General features: G+C 33.3%; 1 protein-coding gene across 1 annotated transcript in view; it reads left to right on the top strand.

Annotated features, from left to right (window-relative positions):
- LOC138715608 (acyl-CoA Delta(11) desaturase-like) overlaps positions 1-13117 on the top strand; it is an 84343-nt gene that overhangs the window by 11898 nt on the left and 59328 nt on the right. The window contains exon 2 of the mRNA XM_069848682.1: positions 4138-4475. Within this exon, the coding sequence (XP_069704783.1) occupies positions 4138-4475 (338 nt within the window). The remainder of the gene's footprint in view (positions 1-4137; positions 4476-13117) is intronic.

The following is a 13117-nucleotide window of genomic DNA, read 5'->3' on the forward strand; positions in this document are numbered from 1 at the left end:
AATGTGATATGTTATATTTCTATTTGTTCACAGTTAGGACAGTTCATTTCATTATGGTTTTGTAGAACGTAATCTGGATACTTTTGTAAAAAGCAGCATCAAATATTGATGCGTACTATCACATTTATGTTCATTACAAGAACAATTTATACCCACAAGGTTTAAACAATTATCTATACTAATAATAAATCTGTAGCCAAAATTTTTCTGGTAATTTTCGATTTTCTAAAAATAATTGGTGTTAACATGTATAATTAACCATCCTGAAACCGAAAATCGCTTTTCCGAAATTTTTGTTTGTATGTCTGTCTGTCTGTCTGTCCTTATGGATGTTTGTCACCTTTTCACGCGATAATGGCTGAATCGATTTATATGAAAATTTACTTATACATTAAGCTCGTTGTAACTTAGATTTTAGGCTATATGGCATTCAAAATACTTTATTTAAAAGGGGGTTATAAGGGGGTCTGAATTAAATAAATCGAAATATCTCGCTTATTATTGATTTTAATGAAAAATGTTACATAACAAACGTTTCATTAAAAATAATTTCCGATAAGTTTTATTCTATACAAAATTTTGATAGGACTGATATTTAACGAGATAAATGAGTTTTAAAATTACAATAACAGCGCTATCTAAGGCGCTGTAGTGAAATAAAAACAAATGACTTCGTCTATAAGGTGCCTTGGACAACAACAATCGAAAGCTATTAAACATAGCCTACAGAGAATGTTTCTGTGTTTGTATGAAGTAATATCGGAAGCTAATTAATACCATTGGAAAGTGTAGTTTCTCTACATGGACATAATTCTACAATGTTATTACAGTAACTTCTGAAGCATATAGCAAGTAATATAAAGTATACACATTAAAACTAAGTGATGTGTCAATCTTCATTAAACTATGGTTGCATGTAATAACAATTAAGAAACTTGTTAAAGGAATTGAGGGCTTTGCCGGAAGAAAGGCGGATTGACCTATACGTCCTTCTTCGGGAAAACGGTTCAAAATGTAGTGAAAAATATAGAAGCGAAATTTTGTTTTGATTGTACTGTACATACCTGCAGGACAGGGCTGCGGGCGTGTATAACATTTTATTCAGGTGCGCTTTAAAATCTTACTGTGGATTGCAAGTATCTCAATTCGCCATATTGACGTATACGCCCCTTTTCCGGCAAACCCCTCAATTGTCTTTGCACCAAATAATTGCGCTCTGGACCAAAATGACCGCATTTTGATAGGACTGATATTTAATGAGATAAATGAGTTTTCAAATTAAAATAACTGCCATCTAAGGCCGTGTAATGAATTAAAAAACAAATGACTTCGTCCATAAGGGGCCTTGGACAGCAACAATCGAAAGCTATGAAAGATAGCCTACAGATAATGTTTCTGTGTTTGTATGAAGTAATATCTTAAGCTAAATTAACCGATTTGTATAATTAATTATTAATTCACCATTGGAAAGTGTAGTTTCTATAGATGGACATAATGCTATAATGTTATTACAGTAACTTCTGAGTGAATCGAGGACAGGTAAGATTAAAATAGCTTCTTATGCACAAAAAACTTGATAGGCTATTCTGTACATTCGTTTCCTGTATTTCCTAAAATAATTTTTATGACCAAATGATTGCTCTCTGGACCAAAATGACCACATTTTAATTATTTAAATATAATTTAAATTAAGTAACATATTAAACGATTTATCCTTCCATCAAACACGAATGTTCCCTGGATCAAACGTCCTATTTTAATTATGTAATTACTCTATATTTATTTCTAACAGGTGCAGCGGAGCGCACGGGTACGGCTAATATTTAAATAAATATTTGAAATTGCAAGTACATGTGCTTCATAATAGGTGTACAAAACGTACTATTTTCCGAACACACAATTTGTGAAACAAAAATTGTCATAATTTGAAAGTAATTCAGTTTTTTTTCAGTTTTCCTAAACTTTACTTTTTATGATATAGGTTGTTTTTTAAATCATCTATTCATTGAAATTTGAACCAACATATTGCAAACAGAGTTCATATCTATCTATACTAATAATAAATCTGTAGCCGAAATTTTTCTGGTAATTTTCGATTTTCCATAAATAATTGGTCCTAACATATATAATTAATCTCCCTGAAACCGAAAATCGTTTTTTTTTTTTATTTTTGTTTGTATGTCTGTCTGTCTGTATGTTTGTTACCTTTTCACGCGATAATGGATGAACGGATTTCGATGAAAATTGGAATATAAATTAAGTTCGTTGTAACTTAGATTATAGGCTATATGACATTCAAAATACATTATTTAAAAGGGGGGTTATAAGGGGGCCTGAATTAAATAAATCGAAATATCTCGCTTATTATTGATTTCTGTGAAAAATATTACATAACAAAAGTTTCTTTACAAATCATTTGCGATACGTTTTATTCCATGAAAAATTTTGATAGGACTGATATTTAATGAGATAAATGAGTTTTAAAATTAAAATAACTGCCATCTAAGGCAGTGTAATGAATTAAAAAACAAATGACTTCGTCTATAAGGGACCTTGGACAGCAACAATCGAAAGCTATGAAAGATAGCCTACAGATAATATTTCTGTGTTTGTATGAAGTAATATCTTAAGCTAAATTAACCGATTTGTATAATTAATTATTAATTCACCATTGGAAAGTGTAGTTTCTCTGGATGGACATAATGCTATGATGTTATTACAGTAACGTCTGAGTGAATCGAGGACAGGTAAGATTAAAATAGCTTCTTATGCACAGAAAACTTGATAGGCTATTCTGTACATTCGTTTCCTGTATTTCCTAAAATAATTTTTATGACCAAATGAGTGGTCTCTGGATCAAAATGATTGCATTTTAATTATGCAAATACAATTTAAATTAAGTAACATAATAAACGATTTATCCTTATATCAAACACCAATGTTCCCTGGATCAAATGTCCTATTTTAATTATGTAATTACTTTATATTTATTTCTAACGGGTGCAGCGGAGCGCACGGGTACGGCTAGTACTAATAATAAATCTGTAGCCGAAATTTTTCCGGTAATTTTCGATTTTCCAAATATAATTAGTCCTAACATATATAATTAACCACTCTGTAACCGAAAAACGCTTTTTTGACATTTTTGTTTGTATGTCTGTCTGGATATTTGTTACCTTTTCACGCGATAAAGGCTGAACCGATTTATATGAAAATTGGAATATACTTTAAGTTCGCTGTAACTTAGATTTTAGGCTATATGACATTCAAAATGCATTATTTAAAAGGGGGGTTATAAGAGGGCCTGAATTAAATAAATCGAAATATCTCGCTTATTATTGATTTCTGTGAAATATGTTACATAACAAACGTTTCTTTAAAAATGATTTCCGATAAGTTTTATTCCTTTCAAAATTTTGATAGGACTGATATTTAATGATATAAATGAGTTTTAAAATTAAAATACAATGCCATCTAAGGCGGTGTAATGAAATGAAAAGAAATGACTACGTCTATAAGGGACCTTGGACAACAACAATCGAAAGTTATGAAACATAGCCTACAGAGAATGTTTCTATGTTTGTATGAAGTAATATCGAAAGCTAACTTAACCGATTTGTAAAATTAGTTATTATTTCACCATTGGAAAGTGTAGTTTCTCTAGATGGACATAATGCTATAATGTTATTACAGTAACGTTTGAGTGCTCTCTGGACCAAAATGACCGCATTTTAATTATTTAAATACAATTTAAGTTAAGTAACATATTAAACGATTTATCCTTGTATCAAACAGGAATGTTCCCTGGATCAAACGCCCTATTTTAATTATGTAATTACTTTATATTTATTTCTAACAGGTGCAGCGGAGCTCACGGGTACGGCTAGTAGTATCATAAATTTAAAGTAAGAACATTGTAACATTTGTAGAAATTCCAAGGACGTAGTTTGTGGTAGATTATTTTATAGGTACACGAACACGAACTGTAGGCAACGGCGTCACTAGGGTTGTTTATAGCATTGCCACACTCGTCACAAATCTCTCGTAATATTACTTAGTCCTTGACAAGACTGCCTTAATGTGCAGCATTAAAAAAAAGCGTATTATGAGGCACACAGGATGAACTCTATAATGCAGGAAGTACTGCGCATCCCATTCATGGTTGCACACATATTTTACAGCAGGTTTCCTTCTCCATTTACGTAAATGGATTAAGCGATGCAGAGCGCAGGAAAGCCGGTGGGAAAGGTTACAAGAGAGCTTATATAAAGAACTTGGGCAGCGCGAGGAAGGCATAACCACAACCACGGGCTACAAGAAGCTGGAGGCAGCGCTGGAGGTGTTCAAAATGGGATCCGACCGCAAATATGATATTGCGTGGAAGATTGCCATTGGCACAGCGTTAGTCCACGTCGCCGGCTTGTACGGTCTTTACTATTCCCTTTTGAACGCCAAGTTCGTCACTATGTTCTATGGTAAGTAGACTACACATGGCACTGCTTAGATTCTACGTAATCATTCTAATTGTTGTTGTTTTCTAATGCCAGGCGTTTGACAATAAAGTCATTTGACCTCTTGCACTCCAATATTTTTCAAAGATATTATCATGGCCAGCCACTGAAGCACAGATTTTGAGGTGTTCCGAATCCATTTCTTGGTTTGAGTTGCACAATGGGCAGTTAGGGGACTGATATATTCCAATTCTATGCAGGTGTTTGGCCAAACAATCATGGCCTGTTGCCAATCTAAATGCAGCTACAGACGATTTTCGTGGTAAATCGGGAATTAACTGTAGATTATGTTTATTTAAAGATACTGTACGAAATGTGAGATTCATTCAGCTCGGCTTCCGGCTGAGAACAGAGCTTATATGGCCGGCACAGATTGCCTCTTTATATATCGGTAACATCAGTGATTTCCAACTCCCCCCAAAAAAATTGATTCTAATTGAATTAAAATATCATAACAAAAAATAAATGAGTAAAAATTGTTTACATAAAATGGATACCGTATAGTATAAGCCAAACTTGAAAATAAACATGAAACGACCAGACAAAAATCTGGTATTTCCAGGATATGAAGATATGACTGCATTGTTACTAAATTCAGGGAGACCGCAGTACATACCGATAACAATTGGTAGGGCGAAGAGCGGTGAAGTAAAGAACAAAACAATATGATTTTACTGCCACCTCTTTCCCTTGCTGTTTTATGTAAACATTTGTTGTCCATATTTTTAACAAGCTGATTGTTTGTTGTTATTTACTATTGGTTTTGTTCACAGTTGCCAATTTAGCTATCTGACGGTTTCAGTAGATCTTCAGAAGTGCTAAGTTATAGTTAGACAAAGTGCGTCGTGAGTTAACTCCAGTTTTAATATCACAGTTTTGAAAGATCTTTTAATAATGGAAAAGTAGCTAAGAACAGGCACTTTGAAATGAAAAGCAAGTGATACAGGCGACACTAATTCTAACTGTGAAACGTGTGTTGTAACGGCGAGTAAGTGTGATAGTCTACTATTAAATTTGAAGCAAACAGTTCAAAAAAATACAGTAGGAAATATAATAGTTCGTATTCGAAATTAGGATTTGCTTGGTACGGTGATAAAAGTGAACAGAAATCACAGTGTGTTTTGTGTTATGAAGTGTTGTCGAACGAGTGCATAAAATCTGTAAAACTCCGACATCTATACTAATAATAAATCTGTAGCCAAAATTTTTCTGGTAATTTTCGATTTTCCACAAATAATGGTGTTAACATGTATAATTAACTATCCTGAAACCGAAAATCGCTCTTTTGACATTTTTGTTTGTATGTCTGTCTGTCTGCCTGTCAGGATGTTTGTTACCTTTTCACGCGATAATGGCTGAACCGATTTATATGAAAATTGGAATATAAATTAAGTTCGTTGTGACTTAGATTTTAGGCTATATGGGATTCAAAATACATTATATAAAAGGAAGGTTATAAGGGGGCCTGAATTAAATAAATCGAAATATCTCGATTATTGACTTTCATGAAAAATATTACATAACAAAAATATTCTTTAAAAATTAATTTCCGATAAGTGTTATTCTATACAAAATTTTGATAGGACTGATATTTAATGAGATAAATGGGTTTTAAAATTACAATAACAACGCCATCTAAGGCGCTGTACTGAAATAAAAACAAATGACTTCGTCTATAAGGGGCCTTGGACAACAATAATCTAAAGCTATTAACATAGCCTAAGAGAATGTTTCTGTGTTTGTATGAAGTAATATCGGAAGCTAATTAATTGTTTAATTATTATTTCACCATTGGAAAGTGTAGTTTCTCTAGGTGGACATAATTCTACAATGTTATTACAGTAACTTCTGAAACATATAGCAAGTAATATAAAGTATACACATTAAAACTAAATTATATGTCAATCTCCATTAAACTATGGTTGCATGTGATAACAATTAAGAAACGTTAAAGGAATTGTCATTGCACCAAATGATTGTTCTCTGGACCAAAATGACCCCATTTTAATTATTTTAATACAATTTAAATTAAGTAACATATTAAACGATTTATCCTTCTATCAAACACGAATGTTCCCTGGATCAATCGTCCTATTTTAATTATATAATTACTTTATATTTATTTCTAACGGGTCCAGCGGAGCGCACGGGTACAGCTAGTTTATAAATAAAGCATTATAACGTAAAAAATGAACCAACAGAATTTTTCCAGCGACACTTAGAAACACCAAATTATGGGAAAGATAAAGTTTCGGTCATGTGTTTTATTAATAGCAAGGCAATGGAAATATCCTCCCTCGTAAGTTTGCGCATAGCCGAAACAGAGAAATCTCATTCTATCGGGGAAAATGTACTTCTTCCAGGAATAAAAGGTGTGGTGAACACTATGTTTGACAAGTTACTAAAATGTATTGATTTGATTCCTTTTTCAAATGACATTGTCAGTCGCAGAATTAACAGTATGTCAGGGGTCGTGGAATCTCTGTTAATCGAAAGAGTTAAGAAGAGTCATTATTATGCGTTACAAATAGACGAAACTACTGATGTTACAAATGACGCACAGTTAATATGCTACTTTAAATATGCACATGGTGACGACATACATGAAGTTTAGAACTTTGTCAACCCGAACAACTGGAGAAGAAATATTTCACTCTCTCAATAATTACATAAGAGACAAAGGGATCCAGTGGGGAAAAAGTGTGGCTTCTGTACGGATGGAGCTTGCGCCATTACAGGCAGGCACAGTGGGTTTTTTCAAAGGTGAAGAAAATAGCTCCAGCTATGAATTGTTTGCATTGTTTCGTACATAGGGAAGTGCTGCCCCCCAAAGGAATGCCACCAGAATTTAAAACTGTGCTCCATAGCGCTGTAAAGCTAATTGATTTTATTAAAGGTCGACCGTTAAATAACGGATTATTTTCCATATTGTGTCATGAAATTGGCAATGAATACACATAACTTTTGCTTCATACTGAAATTAGCTTGTTTTCCATGGTTAAAATAATAGAAAGGGTATTTCAATTAAGACACAGCGTTTTACTGTTTGTAAGTGAACATAATTTTCTGATTTTGCATCACTCATTGTTGACGAAGCATAATTACTAGCATTATCCTATTTTCAGATATTTTTTTCTAAATTAAATGAACTAAATCTCTCTCTTCTGGGAAAATCTTCAACTGATAACTACGACAAAAAAAAAGGCATTCGATATGTCGATGTAATTTTAGTATAATAATTAAGGTTCGGATAAAGTAGCTGTATCAGGATAGGCTTTACTCGTATAGGTATAGGGTAAACATTGGTAATTTCGTGATAATTTCATGAAAATTAATTTAAAATGCAAATGTGTAAATATATCCTTATTTCGATTTTTTCATCTAAAAGACGACAATTTGCTGCACAAATCTGGAGACACAAAACATTGGACACGTTCTTGAACAAGTGCCAAAAACCATTTTTACAACTTAAGCTGAAAGGTTGGTTATTTCGTGATAACCTTGATAATTTCGTGATATTACGTTGATAATTTCGTGAGGGTAGAAGAATTGTGGAAAAATTCGTTAAAGTCAAATGAAATTATAATTTATTGTTACAAGACTTCAAAAATATGTAGTAATTCCGTCTAATATTCATAGTAAGAAAACATAGAAATACATATTAACACATAATAAGAATGAAATCAAAGTAAAAATTTAAATTGAAAAGGGATCTTCTTTGCCCTGAAAGAGTGAACACTTTTATTACGGACTTTACTATAGCCTATATTACTAGAGTAACTCCAAAAGTAATGCATAACGTTTATTTAAAAATTATATTTTTATCCTACAGCTTTGCTATTTTCACAGAATGTAGATACATCCTTTAGGAACAAAATGTCACTTTTCCTCATAATCCCCTTCTCTTTCAACTGCCTTACGTGACCTAGGAAAGAGGGTATGTAGACCAGCACGGTAAAAGTCTGGACCAACACGTCTGAGCCACTCTTTAGCAGCGTGCACAAGGGAATCATCTTCTAACCTCGTTCCGCGAAGGGATCCTTCAGTTTACCAAAAGAGAGAGTAGTCTAATCGCACGGTGCCAGTTCAGGACTGTGAGGCGGAGGTTTCAGTGTTGTCTATCCGAATTTTCTGATCTGGTCTGTAGTCTTGTGACTGACATATGGCTGTGCGTTGTCGTGCAGTAGCAGAACATCCTGCTTCTCCCGATGTCGTCGAACACGACTCAGTCGTGCTTGAAGTTTCTTGAGAGTTGCCACATACGAATCAGAATTAATGGTGATTCCGTGTGGCATGATATCCACAAGCAAGAGTCCTTCTGAATCGAAAAACACAGTAGCCATAACTTTTCCTGCCGAAGGTGCACTTTTGAATTTCTATTTCTTTGGTGAATTTTCATGATGTCACTCCATTGTCTGCCTCTGTCTACGGTCCAAAATGGCGGAGCCATGTTTTATCTTCTGTCACAATTCTTGCAAGTAAGTCATCTAGCACTTAGCATAATAACAAATCAAACAGAAGCTACACTGAACTCATTACATCCCCCTTTTCTTTTTTGTTATCACTTCATATCTTCAGATTTCTAAAATTGGTATTGTAATACAATTTTTAAAATATTATAAAATGTAACACTTAATGCTCAACAAAATTTCGCCTCAAACAGCTAAGATTTCTATGAGTAAACCTAAGCTTATATGGCGACTACAGCTGTATCTAAAATTCCAAAAACATTTCCTAAAATTTAATTAAGATATAATAAATCATTGTACCAAATATCATATGCTTACCTTTAGTAATAAGCCTGTAATGTAATTACAAACATCCACAAAATTTGTACACTTGAGAAGTCGACGTTAAATTGCTCTCTCCAAACATAAAAGCTCACTGAAGCAGCTACAATAGTCACATAAAGCGTAGATGTATGTTTCTGGAAACCGGACAACATATGCAATCCCTTGGCGGAAATTTGAATCTCATAACACCATTGGTTAGTTCACGAAAGAGCAAAGAAAAAGTATCACGAATTAACCACTGCCTCGAAATTACCAATGTTTACCCTATAGGATAGGACTTTGACTTGCTTCGGACTAAGTAAACACTGTCCCCTTCCACTAGCTAAAACTCTACCTGCTGGGAAGAGTACTCCACAGCCTCTAGCTAAGACATCAGTGAATGGACAGTACAGCCGATAGGACAGACTGTAGGCGACAACTAGTTAATGTTTGTAAACAAAATGCACGGCTGCCTATCCTGATACAGCTACTTTATACGAACCTTAATAATTATATATGATACACCTATACCATTTTAAAGAGAAAAAATAAGAAAATTAATTGAAAAAATAAATAATACATAATTTTCCATTCAAAATCCGTGCATTTATGAAAAATTGGGGAACAATTAAAGTCACACACCTTTCTTCACTAAATCGAAATATTAAAATGGATGTAATTTTTGTATGGTCGTATGTGATATAGGTACCATTATAAATTTTAAAACGAAATAATCATTTGGAAAAATTAAAATCAATCAAAATTTTCGCTTAAAATCCTATTTCATTCTCTCTTAATGTGTTCACAATCTCTCTCGTATTCTCCAGTCATTTCATATCATTTAATTTCATTTCATTTAAGTCACATTATATTTTTTATATTAGCAATATTACTTTACTTAATTTTCGTTTAACAAAATTACTTTTTGTCAACATGTCAGAGTTTTCTATGTAACATAACAAGTTAAGAATAAACATTATATTATTATAGAGAGATTTTATCAGGAAACATTCAATTCAGGTAACTGTCGTCGGACATATTTACTATTATAAATCAAATGCGATTGAGGGGGAAAGTGTATTCATTTCCCTGAATCGAGAGTGGGAAGACTCTGCATTGCGTGTTGTGGGCAGGTAACACAGACTAAAGGGACATCACGTTTATTGCGTTAGTATACAGCTAACTTCAATTTCCGAGCAATTCAGTTTAGTGCGTGGCAATGTAGTACAAATTAGAACAGTGAATATTAATTGATAATATGTATAACATAAAGAAATCGTGTAAAAAGTGTCGTGCTATATTTCTACTGAAATATCGTAACGCTCAACAACCACGTGACTGAACAATCCATAATTTAGTGAAAAAAAAGTGACAGAAACTTGCCCATAAGCATGGCTGTCTCTAGGAAGGTTGAGGCCAGGCAGAATTGGCAATGCAGCAGGCCAGGCCTCTTCTTCTTTTCTTCTTCTTCTTCTTCTTCTTCTTCTTCTTCTTCTTCTTCTTCTCCTGTGTTTTCGATTACATCGTTTGGAAACTGGGAGTTCTTAGCAGTGCCAAGATATGAGTTTGCAATAGAGATGAGTGATAGTCGACAGTATTATTGATAGTTATGACTTCAACTATCGATAGTCCAATTTTCCAATACTAACGATAGTTGTGGCAACTATCGATAGTATCGAAAAATGGAAAGATTATTCATAATATTGTAAGGGTTTCAAACTGGAGTTGAGTAATACGATTCTTTTACAGCGATTCAATCAGACATTACGAATAGTTTGTAACGCTTCATTCACGGTTTGTTCTGAACTCATCCCAGTCTGTGATTAAAAGTGTTCTTTTGAATCGTAAACAAACGACTCACACAATTCTTCACTTTGCAATCATGAGTAGAAAAAAGTCGTTCTATATATCTCGCATAGATGACAGAGCAGGCCCGGGAAAGATTCCTTAATAATGAGAGTTGAGACATTATGGAAGATAGTTATATACAGTTATAATTTATGAACTCAACCTTACTATCAAGTATAATTTTTACATTAAATACCTATTTAATACTACGCAAATTTCAGGCACACACTCGGTATTTTTCATATTTAACTAAGAAGTTCCAGTATTTTGTTTCCACTTATCCATTCCCTTTATCATACTCAATTCACCCACAACTAAGTAATTTGGTCAGGAAGTGTCTGTGTTCATTGGGATTTTCAATTCCCTTGAAAAGACTGTTATCCAAATCTACAAACTTAATCAATGAAAGGCGAAATTATCTGCATTCCAACAAAGTGAAAACCCTAATTTTAATGGGAAACTTTTCATTCATTCATTCATTCATTCATTCATTCATTCATTCATTCATTCATTCATTCACTCATTCATTAACTCATTCATTCATTCATTCATTAACTCATTCATTCACTCATTCATTCACTCACTCATTCATTCACTCATTCATTCATTCACCCATTCACTCATTCATTCATTCATTCATTCATTCATTCACTCATTCATTCACTCATTCATTCATTCACCCATTCATTCACTTATTCATTCATTCACTCATTCATTCACTCATTCATTCACTCATTATATTGCATAGTTCTTACATGAGCAATGAAGCTTTAAGATGTGGAACAAGTCAACATTTTACAATATTACAATTACAATTTTTACAGATTTTTACAATATTTTACAATTTTTACAGTTTTACAATTTAGTAATTTTCTACAATTTTTACAATTTTGTCCAATTTTTTACAATATTTTGGCGAGATGTAGTGAGATGAGGTGAGGTTCGAGGATTCGCCAAAAGATTACCCGGCATTTGTCTTTTGGTTGGGGAAAACCTCGGAAAAACCCAACCAGGTAATCAAATCAAAGGGGTGAAATGAAGTGATGCCGAGGACTCACCATAGACCATCCGGTTTCAGTCCCACGGCTGGGGAAAACCTCGGAAGACATGTTAAAAAACATTACAATGACAGCTAATGTAGAATCTTTAAGGACAGATTATAATGTTGTGTTATTGGTAGGGTATATGCCGTTAATTCAAATTCAATTCCATATATACTATTAAATTAATAGTTCAGTGCGTGTTTAGAAATAAATTCAGTACGCGTTTAGAAATAAATTCAGATATATATTCAATTTATAACCAATTTAAACAAAAAAAAAACTGTAATGAGTAGGACTATCGATAGTAGGACCAATAGTTGATAGTACTATCGTAAGTGACTATCGCCCATCTCTAGTTAGCAGTAGACCTTGAGGGCAATGGATAGTCATTAGGGGTGAAAAATTCGATTTTTTATTTTGTGTTTTATGCCAGGTAAAAGATTAGTTATCTATGTACCTATCATTCGCATAAATAAATAAATAAATAAATAAATAAATAAATAAATAAATAAATAAATAAATAAATAAATAAATAAATTTTGTCAGGAAAATTAAACGCAGAATAAATATGGGAAATGCGTGTTATAATTCGGTTGACAAGCTTTTATCATATAGTCCGCTGTCAAAAAATCTGAAAGTTAGAATTTATAAAACAGTTACATTACCGGTTTTTCTGTATGGTTGTGAAACTTGGACTCTCACTCTGAGAGAGGAACATAGGTTAAGGTTTTTGAGAATAAGGTGCTTAGGAAAATATTTGGGGCTAAGCGGGATGAAGTTACAGGAGAATGGAGAAAGTTACACAATGCAGAACTGCACGCATTGTATTCTTCACCTGACATAATTAGCAACATTAAATCCAGACGTTTGAGATGGGCAGGGCATGTAGCAAGTATGGGGAATCCAGAAATGCATATAGAGTGTTAATTGGGAGACCGGAGGG

Source organism: Periplaneta americana, chromosome 15 (genome assembly GCF_040183065.1).
Source record: "Periplaneta americana isolate PAMFEO1 chromosome 15, P.americana_PAMFEO1_priV1, whole genome shotgun sequence".
Lineage (NCBI taxonomy): Eukaryota > Metazoa > Arthropoda > Insecta > Blattodea > Blattidae > Periplaneta > Periplaneta americana.